The sequence below is a fragment of the Nomascus leucogenys genome, chromosome 8 (assembly GCF_006542625.1).
Source record: "Nomascus leucogenys isolate Asia chromosome 8, Asia_NLE_v1, whole genome shotgun sequence".
In the NCBI taxonomy this organism is placed as follows: Eukaryota; Metazoa; Chordata; class Mammalia; order Primates; family Hylobatidae; genus Nomascus; species Nomascus leucogenys.
In genome coordinates, this window is record NC_044388.1 from 62,399,326 (window position 1) to 62,424,520 (window position 25,195).

The window sequence follows — 25,195 nt, forward strand, 5'->3', positions numbered from 1 at the left end:
GTAGATGCCACATGTGTGGTTTAAACTTAATTTGAAACTCAAGCTCCATAAATAATGAGGTTAGGAACATCGGGTTTTGTGAATGAGCAATTGGGTGTCAGAGAGATGGCAAGCATGTGTCCTTTATCAATAGCTGAGTGTAAAAACCAACATTCTGCCTTGATAGTCACAAAGAAAAATGATGCTGTAAGTGCCAGAATCTCTCATATGTTTTTGAAGATAGAGTTATTAGTCAAAGAATTTAAGACATCATAAAAACGGATGATCAAAAAGTGAAAGTGTTTGAAGAGTGATTCTCCATTTTGCACAAAAATAAATTGAACATAGAAGCAGGTATTTAGCACCGTTTCTAAAAACAGAAACCATAGTTAATGAAAATGACAATACCTTAACTTGTATCAGTTTTCTTGTTACAGAGCCATTTAAAATATATTGTCTCATCATCTAGAGAGCAATGTTTACAACATTTATTTTCCAGGATGGGAGGAGTATTTTGGAAATGAAAGTTGAAATTTGACAGTTGTCTTTTCATAAGGGGAAAAATATAATCTCTCCTGTTGATGCCACATTAAAATGGTTGATGGATTCTATAAGAATGATTCAGGCCACATGAAACTGTATATGAAATATTTTGAAGAAACTCAACTTACCCTAAGACCTGTATAATTAATTCATATGGACGGTAGAGTAATACACAGCATAGAGCCCTGGATAGACAAATAATAGGATCATAGTGACAGCTCTGTTTTGTTTTGTGTTTTTGAGCTCTACTTATTTTGACTTTTTTTGTCCTGACTTCTTATGTAATCTTAGGAAAGATACTTCAATGGATGTTCATATACCTATTAAGTGGGAATTATAATTTCCCCTTACTGTAGTAGAGCTTATGCAGTGTTTCTAAAATTTTTGAGCTTTTTAGAAAGACTTGAATTAATAGAAGTTACTATAATACAAATTATTAAAGTTTATGCATGGAAGAATACATAGAAACTGTATTTTGACTGACAAAACTTGGAAGATGTATGGATTGGACAGCTTCAAAAGTTCATAAAAGAGTCTTCTATGATACTCATTGATAAATGAGGGAAATTTCTTTGGGCAGAGATTGGCTTTGGATTAATTTGGAAAGAAATAGCGTGCTATTTTGCTTATCTGTTGTTGCATGAGCCCCTCAAAACTAGTGGCTGGAAACAACAGCCATTTTATTGGTTCATGAGTCTGTGGCTCAGCATTTTCTTTTTTTTTTTTTTTTTTTTGTATCTTTTTTTTTTTTTATTATACTTTAGGGTTTTAGGGTACATGTGCACAATGTGCAGGTTTGTTACATATGTATCCATGTGCCATGTTGATTTCCTGCACCCATTAACTCGTCATTTAGCATTAGGTGTATCTCCTAATGCTGTCCCTCCCCCCTCCCCCCACCCCACAACAGTCCCTGGAGTGTGATGTTCCCCTTCCTGTGTCCATGAGTTCTCATTGTTCAATTCCCACCTATGAGTGAGAACATGCGGTGTTTGGTTTTTGTCCTTGCGATAGTTTACTGAGAATGATGTTTTCCAGTTTCATCCATGTCCCTACAAAGGACATGAACTCATCATTTTTTATGGCTGCATAGTATTCCATGGTGTATATGTGCCACATTTTCTTAATCCAGTCTATCGTTGTTGGACATTTGGGTTGGTTCCAACTCTTTGCTATTGTGAATAGTGCCGCAATAAACATACGTGTGCATGTGTCTTTATAGCAGCATGATTTATAGTCCTTTGGGTATATACCCAGTAATGGGATGGCTGGGTCAAATGGTATTTCTAGTTCTAGATCCCTGAGGAATCGCCACACTGACTTCCACAATGGTTGAACTAGTTTACAGTCCCACCAACAGTGGAAAAGTGTTCCTATTTCTCCACATCCTCTCCAGCACCTGTTGTTTCCTGATTTTTTAATGATGGCCATTCTAACTGGTGTGAGATGGTATCTCACTGTGGTTTTGATTTGCATTTCTCTGATGGCCAGTGATGATGAGCATTTCTTCATGTGTTTTCTGGCTGCATAAATGTCTTCTTTTGAGAAGTGACTGTTCATGTCCTCTGCCCACTTTTTGATGGGGTTGTTTGTTTTTTTCTTGTAAATTTGTTTGAGTTCATTATAGATTCTGGATATTAGCCCTTTGTCAGATGAGTAGGTTGCAAAAATTTTTTCCCATTCTGTAGGTTGCCTGTTCATTCTGATGATAGTTTCTTTTGCTGTGCAGAAGCTCTTTAGTTTAATGAGATCCCATTTGTCGATTTTGGCTTTTGTTGCCATTGCTTTTGGTGTTTTAGACATGAAGTCCTTGCCCACGCCTATGTCCTGAATGGTATTGCCTAGGTTTTCTTGTAGGATTTTAATGGTTTTAGGTCTAACATATAAGTCTTTAATCCATCTTGAATTAATTTTTGTATAAGGTGTAAGGAAGGGATCCAGTTGCAGCTTTCTACATATGGCTAGCCAGTTTTCCCAGCACCATTTATTAAATAGGGAATCCTTTCCCCATTTCTTGTTTTTGTCAGGTTTGTCAAAGATCAGATAGTTGTAGATATGCGGCATCATTTCTGAGGGCTCTGTTCTGTTCCATTGATCTATGTCTCTGTTGTGGTACCAGTACCATGCTGTTTTGGTTACTGTAGCCTTGTAGTATAGTTTAAAGTCAGGTAGCGTGATGCCTCCAGCTTTGTTCTTTTGGCTTAGGATTGACTTGGCGATGCGGGCTCTTTTTTGGTTCCATATGAACTTTAAAGTAGTTTTTTCCAATTCTGTGAAGAAAGTCATTGGTAGCTTGATGGGGATGGCATTGAATCTATAAATTACCTTGGGCAGTATGGCCATTTTCACGATATTGATTCTTCCAACCCATGAGCATGGGATGTTCTTCCATTTGTTTGTATCCTCTTTTATTTCATTGAGCAGTGGTTTGTAGTTCTCCTTGAAGAGGTCCTTCACATCCCTTGTAAGTTGGATTCCTAGGTATTTTATTCTCTTTGAAGCAAATGTGAATGGGAGTTCACTCATGATTTGGCTCTCTGTTTGTATGTTATTGGTGTACAAGAATGCTTGTGATTTTTGTACATTAATTTTGTATCCTGAGACTTCGCTGAAGTTGCTAATCAGCTTAAGGAGATTTTGGGCTGAGACAATGGGGTTTTCTAGATATACAATCATGTCATCTGCAAACAGGGACAATTTGACTTCCTCTTTTCCTAATTGAATACCTTTTATTTCCTTCTCCTGCCTGATTGCTCTGGCCAGAACTTCCAGCACTATGTTGAACAGGAGTGGTGAGAGAGGGCATCCCTGTCTTGTGCCAGTTTTCAGAGGGAATGCTTCCAGTTTTTGCCCATTCAGTATGATATTGGCTGTGGGTTTGTCGTAGATAGCTCTTATTATTTTGAGATACGTCCCATCAATACCTACTTTATTGAGAGTTTTTAGCATGAAGGGTTGTTGAATTTTGTCAAAGGCCTTTTCTGCATCTATTGAGATAATCATGTGGTTTTTGTCTTTGGTTCTGTTTAAATGTTGGATTACATTTATTGATTTGCGTATGTTGAACCAGCCTTGCATCCCAGGGATGAAGCCCACTTGATCATGGTGGATAAGCTTTTTGATGTGCTGCTGGATTCGGTTTGCCAGTATTTTATTGAGGATTTTTGCATCAATGTTCATCAAGGATATTGGTCGGAAATTCTCTTTTTTGGTTATGTCTCTGCCAGGTTTTGGTATCAGGACGATGCTGGCTTCATAAAATGTGTTAGGGAGGATTCCCTCTTTTTCTATCGATTGGAATAGTTTCAGAAGGAATGGTACCAGTTCCTCCTTGTACCTCTGGTAGAATTCGGCTGTGAATCCATCAGGTCCTGGACTCTTTTTGGTTGGTAAGCTATTGATTATTGCCACAATTTCAGAACCTGTTATTGGTCTATTCAGAGATTCAACTTCTTCCTGGTTTAGTCTTGGGAGGGTGTATTTGTCAAGGAATTTATCCATTTCTTCTAGATTTTCTAGTTTATTTGCATAGAGGTGTTTGTAGTATTCTCTGATGGTAGATTGTATTTCTGTGGGATTGGTGGTGATATCCCCTTTTTCGTTTTTTATTGCATCTATTTGATTCTTCTCTCTTTTCTTCTTTATTAGTCTTGCTAGCGGTCCATCAATTTTGTTGATCTTTTCAAAAAACCAGCTCCTGGATTCATTAATTTTTTGAAGGGTTTTTTGTGTCTCTATTTCCTTCAGTTCTGCTCTGATTTTAGTTATTTCTAGCCTTCTGCTAGCTTTTGAATGTGTTTGCTCTTGCTTTTCTAGTTCTTTTAATTGTGATGTTAGGGAGTCAATTTTGGATCTTTCCTGCTTTCTCTTGTGGGCATTTAGTGCTATAAATTTCCCTCTACACACTGCTTTGAATGTGTCCCAGAGATTCTGGTATGTTGTGTCTTTGTTCTCGTTGGTTTCAAAGAACATCTTTATTTCTGCCTTCATTTCATTATGTACCCAATAGTCATTCAGGAGCAGGTTGTTCAGTTTCCATGTAGTAGAGCGGTTTTGAGTGAGTTTCTTAATCCTGAGTTCTAGTTTGATTGCACTGTGGTCTGAGAGACAGTTTGTTATAATTTCTATTCTTTTACATTTGCTGAGGAGAGCTTTACTTCCAACTATGTGGTCAATTTTGGAATAGGTGTGGTGTGGTGCTGAAAAAAATGTATATTCTGTTGACTTGGGGTGGAGAGTTCTGTAGATGTCTATTAGGTCCACTTTATGTAGAGCTGAGTTCAATTCCTGGATATCCTTGTTAACTTTCTGTCTCGTTGATCTGTCTAATGCTGACAGTGGGGTGTTAAAATCTCCCATTATTATTGTGTGGGAGTTTAAGTCCCTTTGTAGGTCACTCAGGACTTGCTTTATGAATCTGGGTGCTCCTGTGTTGGGTGCATATATATTTAGGATAGTTAGCTCTTCTTGATGAATTGATCCCTTTACCATTATGTAATGGCCTTCTTTGTCTCTTTTGATCTTTGTTGGTTTAAAGTCTATTTTATCAGAGACTAGGATTGCAACCCCTGCCTTTTTTTGTTTTCCAGTTGCTTGATAGATCTTCCTCCATCCCTTTATTTTGAGTCTATGTGTGTCTCTGCACGTGAGATGGGTTTCCTGAATACAGCACACTGATGGGTCCTGACTCCTTATCCAGTTTGCCAGTCTGTGTCTTTTGATTGGAGCATTTAGCCCATTTACATTTAACGTTAATATTGTTATGTGTGCTGTCATTATGATGTTAGTTGGTTATTTTGCTCGTTAGTTGCTATAGTTTCTTCCTAGTCTCGATGGTCTTTACAATTTGGCATGTTTTTGCAGTGGCTGGTACCGGTTGTTCCTTTCCATGTTTAGTGCTTCCTTCAGGAGCTCTTTTAGGGCAGGCCTGGTGGTGACAAAATCACTCAGCGTTTGCTTGTCTGTAAAGTGTTTTATTTCTCCTTCACTTATGAAGCTTAGTTTGGCGGGATAGGAGATTCTGGGTTGAAAATTCTTTTCTTTAAGAATGGTGAATATCGGCCCCCACTCTCTTCTGGCTTGTAGAGTTTCTGCTGAGAGATCAGCTGTTAGTCTGATGGGCTTCCCTTTGTGGGTAACCCGACCTTTCTCTCTGGCTGCCCTTAACATTTTTTCTTTCATTTCAACTTTGGTGAATCTGACAATAATGTGTCTTGGAGTTGCCCTTCTCGAGGAGTATCTTTGTGGCGTTCTCTGTATTTCCTGAATCTGAATGCTGGCCTGCCTTTCTAGATTGGGGAAGTTCTCCTGGATAATATCTTGCAGAGTGTTTTCCAACTTGGTTCCATTCTCCCCATCATTTTCAGGTACACCAATCAGACGTAGGTTTGGTCTTTTCACATAGTCCCAAATTTCTTGGAGGCTTTGTTCATTTCTTTTTATCCTTTTTTCTCTAAACTTCCCTTCTCTCTTCATTTCATTCATTTCATCTTCCATCAGCGATACCCTTTCTTCCAGTTGATCACATCTGCTACTGAGGCTTCTGCAATCTTCGCGTAGTTCTCGAAACTTGGCTTTCAGCTCCATCGGCTCCTTGAAGCCCTTCTCTCCATTGGTTATTCTAGTTATCCATTCTTCTAATTTTTTTTCAAAGTTTTTAACTTCTTTGCTGTTGTTTTGAATTTCCTCTCGTAGCTCAGAGTAGTTTGATCGTCTGAAGCCTTCTTCTCTCAACTCATCAAAGTCATCCTCCATCCAGCTTTGTTCCGTTGCTGGTGAGGAACTGCGTTCCTTTGGAGGAGGAGAGGTGCTCTGCTTTTTAGAGTTTCCAGTTTTTTTGGTCTGTTTTTTCCCCATCTTTGTGGTTTTATCTACTTTTTGTCTTTGATGATGGTGATGTACAGATGGGTTTTTGGTGTGGATGTCCTTTCTGTTTGTTAGTTTTCCTTCTACCAGACAGGACCCTCAGCTGCAGGTCTGTTGGAGTTTACTAGAGGTGCACTCCAGACCCTGTTTGGCTGGGTGTCAGCAGTGGTGGCTGCAGAACAGCGGATTTTCGTGAGACCACAAATTCAGCTGTCTGATAGTTCCTCTGAAAGTTTTGTCTCAGAGAAATACCGGGTTGAATGAGGTGTCAGTCTGTCCCTACTGGGGGGGTGCCTCCCAGTTAGGCTGCTCAGGGGTGAGGGACCCACTTTAGGAGGCAGTCTGACCGTTCTCAGATCTCCAGCTGCGTGCTGGGAGAACCACTACTCTCTTCAAAGCTGTCAGTCAGACAGGGACATTTAAGTCTGTGGAAGTTCTTGCAGAGTTTTTGTTTGTCTGTGCCCTGCCCCCAGAGGTGGAGCCTACAGAGGCAGGCAGGCCTTCTTGAGCTGTGGTGGGCTCCACCCAGTTCGAGCTTCCTGGCTGCTTTGTTTACCTAAACAAGCCTGGGCAATGGCGGGCGCCCCTCCCCCAGCCTCGCTGCCGCCTCGCAGCTTGATCTCAGACTGCTGTGCTAGCAATTAGCGAGACTCCGTGGGCATAGGACCCTCCGAGCCAGGTGCGGGACACAATCTCCTAGTGTGCCGTTTTCCAGGCCCGTTGGAAAAGCACAGTTAGGGTGGGACTGACCCGATATTCCAGGTGCCGTCTGCTTCCCCTTTCTTTGACTAGGAAAGGGAACTCCCTGACCCCTTGCGCTTCCCGAGTGAGTCAATGCCTCGCCCTGCTTCGGCTCGCACACAGTGCGCTTCACCGACTGTCCTGCACCCACTGTTAGGCACTCCCTAGTGAGATGAAACCAGTACCTCAAGCAGAAATGCAGAAATCGTGTGGCTCAGCATTTTCTACTGGGCTCAGTGGGGCACATTCTTCAGCTGTTCTTTCATGGTGCCACTCATTCAAATGGGTGTGGTCCCTGGTGGTTAGTTGAGGCTGGATGGTCTCTAATGTTCTCACATGATTGGAGTTGGTGTTGGCTTTTGTCTGGGCCTTTCTCTCAGTGGTTTCTCGTCTTTGGAGAAGCTAGCCTGGGTTCTTCAATGGTGGTCTCAGAATTCCAGGAGAGCAAGAGCAGAAGCTTCAAGACACCCTGAGGGCACAAATTTGCTTCACACTCTTAATGTCGGTCAAAGCAAGTCACAAGGCCAAGATTTAAGGGGTGGGGAAAAACAGATTCCTCTACTTGTTGATCAGATGAAAAGAAGGTCACATTGTAGAAAGTGTTTGTGCAGGTCTGTGGAGAATTATTGCTGCCATATTTGCAGACAAGTTGCCACACATGATAGGGGCTAGGGCAAAGAGTATTTAGGGGAGATGGTCTACAAATAAATTTAAAAATTGGAAATTGAAGGGTAATATCATGAAAAAGTGGGGAAGAAGACCCGAAAACAGTTCAAGATCCAAACAGCAAAGACTCAAGACAATCTCAGTTAAAAAAACACGAATGTTTTTAAAATGTATAAAAAAGAAAAAGAATTATCTAACTACTATATAGCTCTTTGAATTCAAAGGTAGAATTTGAAAGGCATTACTTAGGAAAGACAGCCAAAGGCAAAGGAAAATGATTCTCATACTCTTGAGTGTCCAGTTTATGGATTCTTAGAATGAGACAGTTTGTTATAGAGGAAGTAAAACAAAATAATATGCAAAAAGGAGAATTCTAAAAAGTGAATTTCAAAAACAATTAACTTAGGGATGAGTATCAGTTTGGTATATATCTTTATGTAATAGTCACTGAACATGATTAGTATTGCCATGTTCTCCCCAAATTAAACTTTTATCACAAATTTCCATTTTTCCATCTAGGTAAATATTTGGGAAAAACTCTAGGAATTATAGTTGGCAAGGATTCTTGAAAGATAGGCTTGCTATCTTGCTGTCTCAATTCTACTCTGTCTTTCCTGATCCCAACTACTCCTGGAGCCAGCAGACCCCTGAGTGCAAGTGAAACCCTAAGCTTTGTAAAGCTGAGGGTGGGGAGTGGGGAGCAGATGGGGGATTCCTTCCTAGGCTTGGCTGGTACTGAGGGCTGGCATCCATTGGATGAGTCCCATCAGAAGATCAGGATGCACTGGATACTGTGATGAGCTTGACCTACAGAGGATGGGGACTCCTGGGAGGAAAACTGAAACTCACCCTCACCCCATAGTGTGTGTGTTCCACAAGAGACCAAGGAGAAAAATCAGTAGTTGGGGGCGTCCTTTGGAGCAGGAGGCCTTGGAAGGGTCCTGGCAGCCCACCTGCTATCACACTGGTAGATCACAGAAGAGACCATTGTGTTTCCCCCTACTCATAGAACTTCAGTTCTATGGGTCCTTCAACAATCAGACCTGAACCCCAGTGATATAACAAAGAATAATATTGGCACCGCAGCCAAAGGGAAGGCAGTCTATGAGAACAGACAGAACTCATGCTGAATGTGATGGAGCGGCAGCCAGAGACAGATGACAACCTGACAAAAAATAGAAAGAGCACATAAGGAGATGCAGATGCAGCACAAGAAGACTTTCTAGAGATGAAATACATGATTTCCCCATCAAACATTTTAGTAAACGAACTGAAGGTGATAATGATCATTCTTGGGGCTTGAATTGGTAGCCTAGTTGGTCAACTAGAAGAATCTGAAAGTACGGAACAAAAATATAAAGGAATGGAAACCACAAAAGAAAATAGATCCAGGAGATATAACATGTGAGTAACAGGAAAGCCAGAAAGAGAAAAAGGAACAGATGGAGGAAAGGCAATAATTAAGTAAATATAAGAAACAAATTTTTTGAGCTTAAAAATCAGGACTTGAGTCTGTAAATTCAAATGACTTATTAAGTTCCAGGCAAAATTTATGAAAAAAGACACTCTGGATTTATTGGAAAAGTTCTTGAACTATGTATTAAGAATAAGAGGCAAAATCTTAGAAGCTTCTAGACAGAGCAAATTACTTACCATGAAGAAGTATCAGACTAGCAGCAGATTTCTCATCTGTGGCACAGAAAACTAGAAATAGTAATTTCTGCAGGCCATGGAGATGTTACCAAAATACCAAGGGTTTGGTCTAGGCCCTACTTGCTCACTGCACGGAAAGCCAATCACAAGGTAATGAGTATTGCCAAGGAAGAAGGCTTTAATTGGGTGCTGCAGCTGAGGAGATGGGAGATCCTTCTCAAATCCATCTCTCTGACAGACTAAAACCAAGGGCTTGTATAGCAGGGAAGAAATGTAACAATGTGTAAGAAAACAGGAACTAGAGAGGGGCAAGGAAGCAATCATGATGAATGAGGGTCCCCTCATCTGGTGTGGTGATCTGGTGAGTTTCAGTTCTTTGATACTTGTTTTTGAGAGGCCTGGAAGTCCTCTCCTGAGGATGGAGCTCAGATAAAACCAATATAAGTTGTAAGCTTTAAAACAAGAAAGGGCAATCTATGTTTATACAAAAGAATAGTCTATAGGACTATTGGGTTGGTTTCAGAGAGAAAAAAGACAGCAGCCGGAAAATCCCATACATTTCCCTGTCAGGGGGAAATTTATTACTATGCAAGAATTCAGAAATATCATCACCTATTTTCTGACAAAAATAATAATACAAAACGAAAAGTAACTGAACAAAAAGTTAACCAGAAACACAGACCTTGAGATAAAGGAAGATGACAGGAGGGAAATATTTGGAATTGAATCAAATAAATCAAGTGAGAAGGAAAGAATGAGTTAATATATAACAGCCTTTACATTAAATGTGAATGAACTTGGAAAATTCACAAATTTTTAGAATTCATTAGATGTTTTAATGGGAAAATTGTCAGACTGAGTTAAAAACCAAAACCCAGGTCAGGCATGGTGGCTCATACCTGTAATCCCAGCAGTTTGGAAGGCCAAGGTAGGTGGATCGCTTGAGTACAGGAGTTTGAGACCAGCCTGGGCAACATGGCAAAACCCCGTGTCTACTAAAAATACAAAAATTAGCTAAGCATGGTGGCACACACCTGTAATCTCAGCTACTTGGGAGGCTGAGGCGGGAAGATTGCTGGACCCTGGGGGGTGGAGGTTGCAGTGAGCTGAGATCATGCCACGGCACTCCAGTCTGGGTGACCGATCAGGAACCTATCCCCACCCACCCACCCCCCCCCACCAAAAAAAAGTAAAACCCAGTAGCGTGCTGTTTTTTTTGTGTGTGTGTACGTGCGTGTGTGTGTGTGTGTCTTCAAACATGCTCTCTCTGTTGCCCAGGCTGGAGTGCAGTGGTGCAATCATAGCTTACTGCAGCCTCGACCTCCTGGACTCAAGCAGGCCTCCCATCTCAGCCTTCTGAGTAGCTGGGACCACAGGCGTGCGCCACCACGCCTGGCTAATTTTTGTATGTTTTTGTAGAAACAGAGCTTTGCCTTGTTTCCTAGGCTGGTCTCCAACTCTTGGGCTCAAGTGATCACCTATCTTGGCCTCCCAAAGTGCTAGGATTACAGGCTGTGTACCACATCTCTGGCAGCTATTTATAAGAAACATCTGAGATAAAGTAATTGAAGATGGAATTGAAAGGATGCACATACATCCCAGGCAAATGCAGAGTCAATAGAACAAGCAATATAAGCTTTAGATAAGGTATAAAGGTTGATATTTAAGTTAAAGGCATAAATAGGATAAGGAAAGACATTATATAATGACAAAAAGAGGCAGAGTTTATGAAGAAAATAAAGCTGTATATGTAAGCTAACATAGCCACTAACTCTGTAAAACAAAACTGTTAGAAATGCAAATATAGTTATAGTGAGACACTTAAATAAACCTCTCACTTGTTTTGACCTGTGATAACCTTGCACATACCTTGATGATTCAGAAAGTGAATAAATTAAAAAGTTAGGTTTAATAGATATTCTAGAACCAAACAGAATATTTCTTTCTAGACTACTTAGAAAAATATACTTGACCACAAAGAGCACTATAATAAATTAAAAGTAAAAGATTTTTTTATAAATTTTGTTCTCTGATCATAATCCCTTACTATTAGAAATCACATAAGGCAATAAAAAATAAATTTTATGTAGAAATTTAAGAAAACTCTATATAACCTTTTTAAAATTTATTAATTTTTTTTAAATAGAGATGGAGTCTAATATTGCCCTGGCTAGTCTCAGACTCCTAAGGCTCAAGTGATTCTCTACCCTCAGCCTCCTGAAGTGTTGGAATTATACGCATGAGCCACCATGCCTGGCCCTGTATTACCTTTATATCAAAGGATAAATCAAAGGTCAAATCACAAGCCATCTAGAAATCAATAAAAGGTACACAATCTATTCCACAAGCTATGGGATAGAGTGAAAGCTGTAGCCAGTGGAAATACTATAGTCTTTAGCTATTTTCAGTATTTAAGCATAATGACAAATGTACTCTTAGTATGACTTGGGAAAAAACAAATCATAACAAACAAAAATAAATTAGAGAGAATAATAAAGATAAAAGCTGAAATTAATGAAATTAAAAGTAACAGAAAGGATAAATACATATATTAGCTGGTCTTTGAAAAGCACAGTAAAATAGTTTGATTAGGTAATTAATAAGGAATAAAACAATTTAGAAGACTATAAGTGAGAAAAGAAACAATCAGGGGCAGAGGTGATGCAAAGATGATAAAAGAATTTGTGGAACTCTACGGCAAGAATTTGAAAAACCAGAAGAAATGGATTTTTTCTCTGTCAAATATAAATGTCTAAATTTAACTTAGGAAGAAATGGAACATTTGAATAGGACAATAACCCTGAAAGAGATGGAAAAATGATTAAAGATCTACTATTGCAGATGACAATGGAATCATATGAAATTACAGCTGAGTTTTATGTAACTTTTAAAGAACACGTAATTTTATCAGTATTTAAACTGTTCCAGAAGATGAATAGCTCCTGTTTCACTTACAAAATAAGCATACATTTAATACCGAAACCTAACAGCACAAAAAAGTCTAGAGACCAATTTAATTTTGAGTACAGATGCAAAGTTTCTCTAAGATTTCATTTGGGGTGGTATTCAGGCTGATACTGGTGGAGGAGAAAAGAACCAAATAAAAAAGAATGCACACACACAAAGGCTGCTAATAAATACGCAACAATATGTCTGATGACCTTTGTGTATTTATATATGTAAATGTGTGTTTATGTGTACATGTGCATGCATGTGTGCACACGTGTGCAAATGAAATCTTAGAGAATGCCTATTGCCTCTGAGTTTTGTTGAATTATTTGTATAAATTTCTGTAATACTAAGTAGGAACCTAGATCTAAAAACACAATAAATTCTGAATGTCAAGTACAGCATGGTAACTGTATTAGGGCACTTTGGGTTGTAAGTAACAGAAATCCATCCAGAAAACTAGCATAAGCAAAAAAAGGAATTTATTGGCTCACAGAAACCTTCGTACATTATTGACTTCAGAAACTCAGTTGAGGTCTCATCAGGTTTGTCTCTGTTTTTTTTTTTACCTCTGCCTCTTGTTTTCCTTTACTGTCTTAATATTTTGGGCTTTATTCTTATTCTCCCTCTTGCTGCCATGGCAGTTCCTTGATACATCTTTTTCTGGTTCTGTGTCCCTTCCCCTGGTCCCTGTCCTCTCCTGTCTTGTCCCTAGCTTCAAATAAAAAGAGTTGCAGTCAGGAGCTTTGAGAAGTCCAGTTTGGGTCACATGCCCATTAGACTAATCCTTGTGAGTGGGGGAGTAGTGGAGTATGTGATCAGCCAGGCCCGGTCCCAATCCACACCTTTGGAGAGAAGGGAGGTACTATGATTAACACAGCCCACCCACCATTTTGTAATTTGAGTGAGTAGGAAACACTACCCCAAAGAAGTGAGGGCAGTTGGGAAGGGAGCAATGTGATCTAAAGGAGAAAGAAGGATCCTAGGTAGACAAAAACAACAGATGTCCACTGGAGAGACTTTGCTTTAAAATATAAGCCAAGTTTGCATCTTCACCATCAAGGGAATTAAGTAGCAGAGTAAGATGGATTTGAGTCTAATAATAAGTGGTTTATTATTTAGGGCTGTGAAAACAATCATTTGCCCAATAGTCCAGGAGCTCAAGCTAATTTATGAGAATAATAGTAGGTAATTATTTATTTGTATAGTCTTATCCCCAGATGACTTATAAAAGGATGAAAGACTGTTAATTGGTTAGTTAGGAATACCAGCTTCATATATTTGAAAATGTTGTATTTTTCTAGGAAAAGAAAACTGTGTATTTATTTTTAAGGCAATTTTAGCATACCAGATTCTTTCCTCAGTGTCTGGTGAGACATACTTTAGCACTCGTTCTCATCAAGGCATGCTACAGATATGTCCATCCTAGAGATTCATCCATTTTCCCTCTTTTGTTAATATATAATAATTTACATATTTATGGGGTACATGTGAGTGTAACATACAATGAATGTATAATGGTCAAGTCAGGGTAATTGAGGTATTCATCACCTTTAACTGTTTATTAATTTTATATGTTAGTATTTCAAGCCCTCTGGTTACTTTGAAATATACACATTATTGTTGCTAAGTATAGTCACCCTAGTATGCTATCAAATATTAGAACTTATTTCTTCCATCTAATTGTATGTTTGTACCCATTAACCAACCTCTCTTCTTTCTCCCTCTCCCACCTCATCCTGAGATAGTGTTTTAGCTCCCATATGAGTGAGAACATGAGGTATTTGTCTATCTGTGCCTGGCTTATTGCACTTAACATAATCACTTCTGGTTCCATTCATGTTGCTACAAATGACAGGATTTCATTCTTTGTTATTGCCAAATAGTAGTTCACATTTTTTTATCCATTCCTCTGTTGATGGGCACATAGCTTGATTCCATATCTTTGCTATTGTGGATAGTCCTGCAATAAAAATGGGGGTGCATGTATCCCTTTAATATATTGATTTCTTTTTCTTTGGATAGATACCCAGTAGAGGAATTGCTGGGTTGTAAGGTATTTCTATTTTTAGTTTTTTGAGAAATGTTCATACTGTTTTCCATAGTGGTTGTACTAATTTATATTCTTACCAGCAGTATTGATTTATAGTAATGCGTGAATATTAAGGTGATAGATACGTGACATTTCAATTTTGTGAAAAAAATTAATGGACTTACATGCAGATCATATGGAAAAAGTAAGTTGATCCAAAATATGCGTTGGCAGAAAAATATACATTTTGAATGTAGAAAAATCTGTATCTATAAAAATAGCCAAAACAGTCATAGATTCCCTTTCTTTCCTTTTCCCTTTGCTATTTCCTTTCCTTTCTTTTTTTACTGTGATGGAGTAGCACAAAATGAACACTTGTAAGTACCACCCCAGTCAAGAAGAGAACATTGTCAGCCACTCTGTAGCCTGCACTAAGTCTGCTTGGACACTGTCTTTTCTTCCCTTCAAGGCATCGGCTGTCCTGGTAATATGATTTGGCTCTGTGTCCCCACCCAAATCTCACCTTGAACTGTAATAATCAAGGGTGGAGCCAGGTGGAGATAATTGAATTATGGGGGCAGTTTCTCCCCTACTGTTCTCATGATAGTAAGTTCTCATGAGATCTGATGGTTTTATAAAGGGTTTCCCATTTTACTTGGCATTCATTCTCTCTTGCCTGTCACCACATAAGACGTGCCTTTGCTTCTTTTTTGCCTTCTGTCATGATTTTGAGGTCTCCCCAGCCATGTGAAACTGTGAGTCCATTAACCCTCTTTTTCTTTATAAATGACTCAGTCTTGGGTATATCTTTATTAGCATAAGAATCAACTAATACAGTAAATTAGTACCAGGAGTGGGGTACTGCTATGAGGATACCTGAAAACGTGGAAGTGACTTTGGAACTGGGTAACAGACAGAGGTTGGAACAGTTTGGAAGGCTCAGAAGAAGACAGGAAAATGTGGGCAACTTTGGAACTTCCTAGAGTCTTGGAGGGCTCAGAAGACAGGAAGATGTGGGGAAGTTTGGAACTTCCTAGAGACTTTGAATGCCTTTGACAAAAATGCTGATAGTAATATGGACAATAAGGTTCAGGCTGAGGTTGTCTCAGATGGAGATGAGGAACTTGTTGAGAACTGGAATAAAGGTAACTCTTGCTATGTTTTAGCAAAGAGACTGATGGCATTTTGCCCCTGCCCCAGAGATCTGTGGAACTTTGAACTTGAGAGAGATGATTTAGGGTATCTGGTGGAAGAAATTTGTAAGCAGCAAAGCATTCAAGAGGTGATTTTGGTGCTGTTAAAAGCATTCAGTTTTATGTATTCACAAAGATATGGTTTGGAATTGGAATTTGTGTTTAAAAGGGAAGCAGAGTAGCCGGGCGCAGTAGCTCATACCTGTAATCCCAGCACTTTGGGAGGCCAAGGCGGGCGGATCATGAGATCAGGAGATTGAGACCATCCTGGCTAACACAGTGAAACCCCGTCTCAACTAAAAATACAAAAAAAAATTAGCCGGGCATGGTGGAACGTGCCTGTAGTCTCAGCTACTCAGGAGGCTGAGGCAGGAGAATGGTGTGAACCCGGGAGTTGGAGCTTGCAGTGAGCTGAGATTGCACCATTGCACTCCAGCCTGGGCAGCAGAGCAAGACTCTGTCTCAAAAAAAAAAAAAAAAAAAAAGGAAGCAGGGCATAAAAGTTGAGAAAATGTGCAGCCTGATGATGCAATAGAAAAGAAAAACCCATTTTCTGAGGAGAAATTCAAGCTGGCTGCAGAAATTTGCATAAGTAATGAGGAGCCAAATGTTAATTGCCAAAACAATAGGGAAAATGTCTCTGCATATCAGAGGTCTTTGTGGCAGCCCCTCCCATCACAGACCCAGAGGGCTAAGAGAAAAAATGTTTTTGTGGGCTGGACCTAGGGCCTTGCTGCTTTGTGCAGTCTCAGGATTTGGTGCCCTACATCCTAGCCATGGCTAAAAGGGGTCAATGTACAGCTCAGCCCATGACTTAAGAGGGTGCAAGCTCCAAACCTTGGCAGCTTCCATGTGGCATTGAGCCTGTGGGTGCACAGAAGTCGAGAATTGAGGTTTGGGAACCTCCACCTAGATTTCAGAGGATGTATGGAAATGCCTGGACATCCAGGCAGAAGTTTGCTGCAGGGGTGGGGCCCTCATGAAGCACTTCTGCTACGGCAGTGTGGAAGGGAAATGTGGGGCTGGAGCCCCCACACACCGAGTCCCCACTGGGGCACTGCCTAGTGGAGCTGTGAGAAGAGGGCCACCATCCTCCAGACCCCACAGTGATAGATCCACAGACAGCTTGCGCTGTGCATTTGGAAAAGCTGCAGACATTCAATGCCAGCCTGTGAAAGCAGCCAGGAGGGAGGCTGTACCCTACAGAGCCACAGGGGCAGAGCTGTCCAAGACTATGGGAACCCACCTCTTGTATCAGCATGACCTGGATGTGAGACATGGAGTCAAAGATTTGGCTGCCCTGCTGGATTTTGGACTTGCATGGGGCCTTTAGCCCCTTTGTTTTGGCCAGTTTCTCCCATTTGGAATGGGTATATTTATCCAATGCCTGTACCACCATTATATCTGGGAAGTAACTAACTTGCTTTTGATTTTACAGGCTCATAGGTGGACTTGCCTTGTCTGAGATGAGACTTTGGACTGTGGACTTTTGAGTTAATGTTGAAATGAGTTAAGGCATTTGGGGACTGTTGGAAAGGCATGATTGGTTTTGAAATGTGAGGACATGAGATTTGGGAGGGGCCAGAGGTGGAATAATATGGTTTGGCTGTGTGTCCCCACCCAAATCTGACCTTAAATTGTAATAATCCCCACATGTCAAGGGCAGGGCCAGGTGGAGATAATTGAATCATGGAGGCAGTTTCCCCTATACTGTTGTCATGACAGTGAGTTCTCACAAGATCTGATGGTTTTATAAGGGGTTTCCCATTTTGCTTGGCATTCATTCTCTCTTGCCTGCCACCGTGTAAGACATGCCTTTGCGCCTCTTTCACCTTCTGCCATGATTGTGAGGCCTCCCCAGCCATGTGGAACTATGAGTCCATGAAACCTCTTTTTCTATATAAATTACTTAGTCTTGGGTATGTCTTTATTAGCAGCATGAGAATGGACTAATAAACCTGACATGTAGTCTTATCACCTCCAGATTTTTCATCATAGCTTTACCACCTAAGCTTGTACCCCTAAATGCTACAGCTTGGTTTTGCCTGGTTTGTGAACTTTATATTAATGGACTCATACAGTATTACTCTTTTGGATCTGGCTTTCACTGAACATCATGATTGTTGTCTACAGCTTTTGACAGAAGTGAAGGCAGGGTGGAGATGGGCTGGAATGAGTATCTTTTAGAGACCCAGAGAACAATTCTGACTAATTATAACCTTAGAAAGGTTTAGATTTTTGGTTATTATGCAAGTTCTTTGAGGGATCTTAAAATCATAATAAGGTAGATGAAACTTTTTTTTTAACTCTAGCAATTGGTAGCCTGGCTTTTCAAGAGGAACAATCACCATGCTCTTTTCTGCCATTCCAGGAAGAAATACTTGTGTTGGCTGCATTTCCAGGAATGCTACCAGAGCTCAAGGCTGTCACCTGATCTTGCCCAGAAGAGCCATTCTTAGAGGCAGGACTTGATGAAGGCTTTCCTGCTGATGGAATAGGTTTGCTAGAGCTGGCCTTGGAATTAGAGTAGGTATATTTTTTATTGGATATTTGAATATTGAGTATTTTCTTTGCATATTACCAAGAAGTCCCTTGTATAAATTTGTATAAACATGAACATTATAATCACATAACACTCTATCTTAACATACTCAGTAATCTGATAGAGTATTTCTGTGACAAAACAAAGCTTTGTTTCAAATAATAGCTCAATATTTTCAAGGAAATAATTTAGGTTCACATAATTATCAGCTAGAAATCGTGGCTGGCCCAACATAAAGTGTTACTGCCTGCCACTCTTCTAATGGTTGGAAGCTTGGTACAGAAAGTAGGAATGTGACCTGCTGACTGTCAAATGCTGATGTTCTAATGTGTTCTCACGTATTCATAAACACTTATGTGTCTACTCTAGCTTTCTGTGCAAAATTTCTAGATGTAATTTTGCCTAGTTATCTTCACTGGCTGTTTTACGTTTTTTTTCTGATGTCTTTATGCATGTGTTTACATACTTTCTTTTCCTTTTTCCACATGACTTCACATACCTCAGTCCTTTCTATGGCAATGGGGACAGACACTGCTGCTAACCCTACTGGGACCATCAGCTTCCTAACCTCTGGATTCAGGAGAGCATTACGTCTGGGTGGGCATGTAGCTGCAAAGAACAAATGACATGTTCCATTTGGGTGGGCTGAAGTCTGTGTGTGGCTACTGGGGGTACTGTTGTAAGAGCCTTGTGCTCAGCAGGGAATGAATGGGAGCTTCCCAGGTGGCAGATCACCAGTGAACTGCCCAGGGCTGGGGACTGTCCCATGAAGTGAGCTAGGACTGTGTGTGGTGACCAGGATAGAACTCCTTCTTGTTCTTTGGCTATCATCCTGAAGATGTTCATCCCACAGGAGGAAAAAAAAACGCCAGCCTTGTGGAGCTGTGAGCAGGACATAGTCATGTTTTGCAGTGACATGGGCATGTGTATCCTGAATGGGATCAGGATCAGGAATGAGGAAAATTAGGGCACATGGAAGGAAAGGAGAGAGAAGAGTTGATGTTTGTGTCTGTATATCTTTTTTGTGTGTTAGGCTGGATACATAGAGCTTGGTTCGTGGTAGCAGTTTTGAAATACAGGCATACATACATTGTATCTTAAAAAATCCTACCTACATTTTTGGCTACCAGAGATTCTGTAGATTGACATCTTTTTGCCACCAAGTATACATCTTGCCACTGCTATCCATTACACATTCTTGTAGAATAGGAAGTCAATTAAAAATTAAAGTCTTAAAATGAAGATAATATGTATTAATAAGTCAACTATTCATGATTTTTAAAGTTATCCAGATTCAGCTACCCACTGCCTTTCTCTGTTAGTGCAGTATGATCCATAGCAAACCTAAATGTCTAGCACAGTTACTCTCTGCCCTCAGAACTGTTACGAGAGCTTTCTGCTATTATTGCTTAGAGATATGCTCAGAAAATCAAATACATTTTGATATTTTTCTAAGCCAAACATAATTTAAGGTGAATCAACTACCAAAAATACTACATATATTAAAGCTAATTAAAAATAATTTGGAGATTTTCTATATTACTGCTCCCTCCCATTAGTACTGAAAATTGAGAACTGACTGTGCATATGAAATTAACCTTCAGCCATTTGCCCAAAGCTGGTAATAACCAGTAGTAGTAATAGTAAGGACTGTAGATTGTATTACACTTTCCTTTTACTAAAAAAAGAGTTTTCATGAAATAAAGTAGATGAGTAAGTGAATGTTGAGTATTTCTTCATAGCCACGCACAAGTGATTTCTTCATGTCTAGAGACATAGCTATGCATGTTTTATCTGTGTTTATTTCTCTTTCTTGGGACTTAGACTTGACTTGTTCATAATGCTTATATCGGGTGTTACATATCTCATTCTTCCTTTAGTGAATGTATATGCACAGCTGTGGTTTTCAAGACTGGTATTGAAACAAAAAAATTGAAATGGAATAGTCAAACAATAAAGGCATTTATATAACAGATTTCTTTATACTGAGAAGGTAAGAACAGTTTGCTCTACTTAAATATGCTCTTATCTCTATCAAAGCAGTCTCTGAAAACACATTTTTAACATTTGTCCTTAATATTCCCTTTTGTGTATTCCTAAGCACTATTGACGGTATTTAGACACCTGGTATTTACACCAACAATACTCAATTAGTTTTCTGTTTTTGATACATGTCCCATTCAGTTTTCAGAGGCCAGAATTTGTTACAAGTTTCAGAGTGAAAATCTCTTGTATCTAGACCAAAGTATGTTCTAAAGCATGTAGCCAGCTCTATACTGTCCTTTACACCCATTAGGATTCTTAACTCTTTCTTCACTATCATGCTTGTTGACTGAAACAGCTAAGCATGGAGATAACACTTTTCTGTTCTAGGGACAGAAGTGTGTGAAAAGATAAAGGGGATTTAACCTTTTAAGTTTATTGCTTCTAATCCTTGAAGCTCAGAAAATTCCATAAAGCACTTTTCAGAAACACCTTTTCAGTGAACTGTTCATTATATTAGAATCTCTTTTCTTCTTTACAGACCCTTCATGTGGCCTTTATAAATATGTGTTTGAGACAGAGTTATATGCAGAAGTTGAAAATGCCTGGAAGATTTCTGGTTTCTTTCACTACTTGTCCTGCCTTTTTGCGTCGCTGCCAGATTTGGATGATATGATATTCAGAGGGGCACCTTAATCAAAGCCATTCTTCAAGAAGACCCACCTGGCATAAGATTGCACACATAATTCAAGATGGCCAGTCAACCTCCCGAAGACACTGTGGAGACTCAGGCCTCTGATGAGCTGGAGTGCAAAATCTGTTACAATCGATACAATCTGAAACAGAGGAAACCCAAAGTGCTGGAGTGTTGTCATAGGGTTTGTGCCAAATGCCTCTACAAGATCATAGACTTTGGGGATTCCCCACAAGGTGTCATTGTCTGTCCTTTCTGCAGGTTTGAGACGTGCCTGCCAGATGATGAAGTTAGTAGCCTGCCCGATGACAACAACATCCTTGTGAACTTGACTTGTGGAGGCAAAGGGAAGAAGTGCCTGCCAGAGAACCCCACTGAGCTGCTGCTCACCCCCAAGAGGCTGGCCTCTCTGGTCAGTCCTTCTCACACATCCTCCAACTGCCTGGTCATAACCATCATGGAGGTGCAGAGAGAGAGCTCCCCGTCCCTGAGCTCCACTCCTGTGGTAGAATTTTATAGGCCTGCGAGTTTTGACTCTGTCACCACTGTGTCACACAACTGGACTGTGTGGAACTGCACATCCCTGCTGTTTCAGACATCCATCCGGGTGTTAGTGTGGTTGCTAGGTTTGCTCTACTTCAGCTCCTTACCCTTAGGAATCTACTTACTGGTGTCTAAGAAAGTCACCCTTGGGGTCGTCTTTGTCAGCCTGGTCCCTTCGAGCCTTGTTATTCTTATGGTGTATGGTTTTTGCCAGTGTGTTTGTCATGAATTTCTAGACTGTATGGCACCTCCTTCTTAACTGATATGCAAAATAAGAAATTGGACACACATTGCCCTGTTTGAGTGTGAAGTTAGATAATTTATAATTTATTTTCTTTTATGTTCTTTGTGATTAGTGTCCATGACATTAACAAAGCCCTTGGCCATATGTTGACTTGATTGGTTTTCCTGTAGGCTGGAAGTAAAAATGTTCATTTCTATTTAGGGGTTAGCAAAATTGTATAAGCTCACTCTTCACGGAGCACTGACAGCAGTGAGTCTTCCCAGAGAAAGGGCAGGGTTTCTGTTAGCACTGCCAAACAGACAGCAGGGGTGCAGCGTGTTATGCTGTAGGGAGAGCATGGATCCCTCCTTTCGTATTCATGGATGTTCTAGGATGGCAGTTGGACACAAGAGGAAAGTTGCTCTGAGACACATTCATTTACAAAGTGTGTACTCCTTTCCCTCCCCATATTCCTGGTATTGGAACACCCTGGAATTGTCTTCAGGTGTTTTCTCTCTTAAGTCACTCTCTGTGGTCGGTGATCCCACTGAGATACTTGTTCCCTCTGCACATTCTCCCTTGCCAAGAGGAAAGTCGGTTCCATTCCCTTGGGTAGTTTCAACTGAATACCTGTTTTGCCACATTACTAAAGAGAATGAAAAGCACTGAGGAATTTGCATCACAGTCAACTTCATGGCAGAATGTGGCCATTTGTCCTTGAGACACACTCTTTCCTCCATGTCTATTTTCCTCTCCCCTCAGTCTTATCTGAGAAGAATGGATGAGAATGAACTTATACAGCGGTTATTATTCATGAAAACCTTCATTTGAGTCTTTCCTTATAACATCTTAGTTTTGGTTTTTTTAAACTGCATTGCCCAATCAGCCTCACCCCTTGTCCTGAAAAGGTTCCATTTAAATTAGTTGCTATAAATTCATAAAGACTTTTTTTCCCCATTATATTTTTGGTTCTATTAGGATTTACTTAACTGAATCTTATAACAATTCGAGGTGAACTGTGGCAATGAAAACCAGAAACAGTTAATGAGATGCTTCAGCTCACAATCTGAAGTGCTGAGAACCTAAATATTTTGCTGTACGGTACTGAGCTGTACCAAAATATGATGGTTTAGGTTTATGTTCAAGACTTTGTGTTGAGTCTAGACAAAGGGGTGGGCAAGAGACGTGCAAAGCTAATGCCCTGCTTGAAAAGACCCTTCAAGGAAGTAAAATGGCAGGGGCAGAGTGCAGCTCATCATGTTGCTATCCCTGTTGTCTTTGAGTTGGTTTTGGAATGGATTCAAGTTCTTACACAATTTATTTTGAATACAAGCATAACCTAGGTGATTTGAGTTAATGAACTTCTTTTCATGAGGTAGGGAAAGTTGAATGTATATATTTCTGAGAAGGATTTGTTTAGATTACAAGTTGGCAGAATAGAATGTTCACAGAAACTAGGCAAAAATTTAAAAAAGCATCCTAGTCTCTAAAACACATTACTAATGATTAACATTAAAATATTTGTAACTCTTAGAAAGGGGGCATTACTAAGACGACTTTAACTTGTTATGAAAACTTTGTTGTGTGATGCAGGTACAGTGCACCCATTCCAACTGGAATAGCAGTTTGATTTGAATTGTAAAACTAAACTTTGGGAATATGTATGCCCAAAGTAAGTAGGATGAGAGTAGTATACATGAGATATGGTCCAATGAATTTAAGCCCCAAGATACAGCTAAATACATTTATGATTTCATAAAATCTAGTTTAGATAGCATTGTGATGCAATTTCCAGAAATCCATTTGTGTTTAGAGTAAATACCATGTTTAGAAGATGTTTTGTGGTTTGGATTTATATATTTATAAGGTTTTTTTTTAAAAAAAAGTTCATTTTGTTTGAAATGTAACATTGAGTAAATTGGTAAGTTATATAATGAGATTTCTAGAAAGCTCTGGACATGGGTACGATGTGTTTTGCTTATCTGTATAATGTCTACAGTGATAAACTTGTGTCTCCGTGTGTTGTGGCAGTCTTTTTTCTAGTTAATTTGGCTTTAAAGAGCAATCTTTGTATGACACCAGAAAACTCTTCATGCTATTGAATGAAAAAAAGATAATGCTTTAATATTTTATTCACTGTGATACTGTTTTGTCTATTAAATTGTTATTATTTCCAAATTTAGAAGTTTGATTTCTCTGACTTATGGTTAAAATTCAGTTATGACTTTGCACCCCTGTTAGCTTTAGATAACGGCAAACATGAACGTTCAGAAACGTTGGTTCAGCTAATGCCTTTAGCATGCCTATGAAGACTCAGAACTTTCCAACAAAGGGGACCTAACCCATCACACTTCTAAAAGGCCTTCATAGTTTTTTTTTTGTTTTTTGTTTTTTTTTAAAGCAGGGGAGAAGAATTAGGGGAGATGAAATAAAAATACCGTCTTTATAAATAAATTCTTTGGTTTTAGTTTGTTTGATTTCATTTCCAGGTTTTTGCCTAACTACTCAACAAAATAGAATCCAATTTAGTTGGGAAATCAGTTACCTTGTATGGTCTGGGAAAATTTTAAAAATTACATGGCATCTAAATATGACCATTGTTAGTTAAAGTAGAAATAATTTGGGAATATGCAGCAGTTTTATGCTTATCATAATTAGTGAATTGGCAAGAATAATGGTTTCATTCACTTCTGAAATGTTTATGTAAATGAGCAAAGAATCAGCTTAAAGAAAGCGGTTACCTGTATTGGTTGTAACTTACAGAGTGAACTCATGCATATCTGCCGAGAGACCTGAAAGTGATGTGTATTTGCCAGATTGTAAACAGATACTAGGCTTCGAAGACACCTTGAAGAAATTTCTTAGTATGTCAACCAGGTAGTCCCAAAGCCAAATGAATCCTGGTATTGATAGGCAAACTGATATAGCCATTATAAATATGAGCTCTGGAGTAGCTCATATTTATAGTTCATGAGATACAGATGAGATGCAAATGAGTTAATCTGAGAGAGTATAATGCAAGCAAACTATGATTTTATGTGTTTCTGCATTTTTTGAGACTTGCTCTTTTTGACTACTCTTCTTGGTAAAAAATACCTCCACTTGCCTTGATGCCATAGAAACACCACATATTATTCTAGAGCTTTACTCAAAACCTGTGAGAGTCTTGATATGGTCCCTGAAAGAGTCTAACCATTTGCTCTCCAAGTTAGGAAGAGTTTTGTGTGCTTTCTCCATCTTTGCCCTTTTATTAAATTATTCTCTCTACTTCAATACCCTTTATGAATTTTTACTCCTTTGTGAGAAACTATAGGCTTAGTATTGGGTCTTTCCTTACACATTTACTTTTGTGTAAAAGAGATTTAAAAAATGTGAATAAATGTTGACATTTGAGTAAATTCCAAATGAGTCCTGGAGGTAATACAGATTCAACCCAGTTCCTGATATCATTTCATACTGTGGCAGACTCCAAATCTGCATATACTCAGTGTACAGACATTTATGGTTCTGACGTGAAGGTGCTTTAAGCTTATGAATAAAAGAATCAAAAATTAAATTACATCCTGAATACTGTGTATATTAAGTAGGG

At 39.4% G+C, this 25,195-nt stretch overlaps 1 protein-coding gene across 5 annotated transcripts in view; it reads left to right on the forward strand.

Moving 5' to 3' along the window:
• Positions 1-25,165, forward strand: part of RNF182 (ring finger protein 182) — a 70,029-nt gene extending 44,864 nt beyond the window's left edge. For 2 of the 5 annotated variants that reach the window (XM_012508784.2, XM_012508786.2), the window contains one exon: positions 20,688-25,165. In XM_012508784.2, the coding sequence (XP_012364238.1) occupies positions 20,899-21,642 (744 nt within the window). In that variant the 5' untranslated portion in view covers positions 20,688-20,898 and the 3' untranslated portion in view covers positions 21,643-25,165. Of the gene's footprint in view, positions 1-14,519; positions 14,913-17,992; positions 18,148-20,687 lie in introns of those variants that run through there. The other 3 variants (XM_030817331.1, XM_030817332.1, XM_012508783.2) reach the window with 3 other exon arrangements.
• Positions 25,166-25,195: the final 30 nt, after the last annotated feature.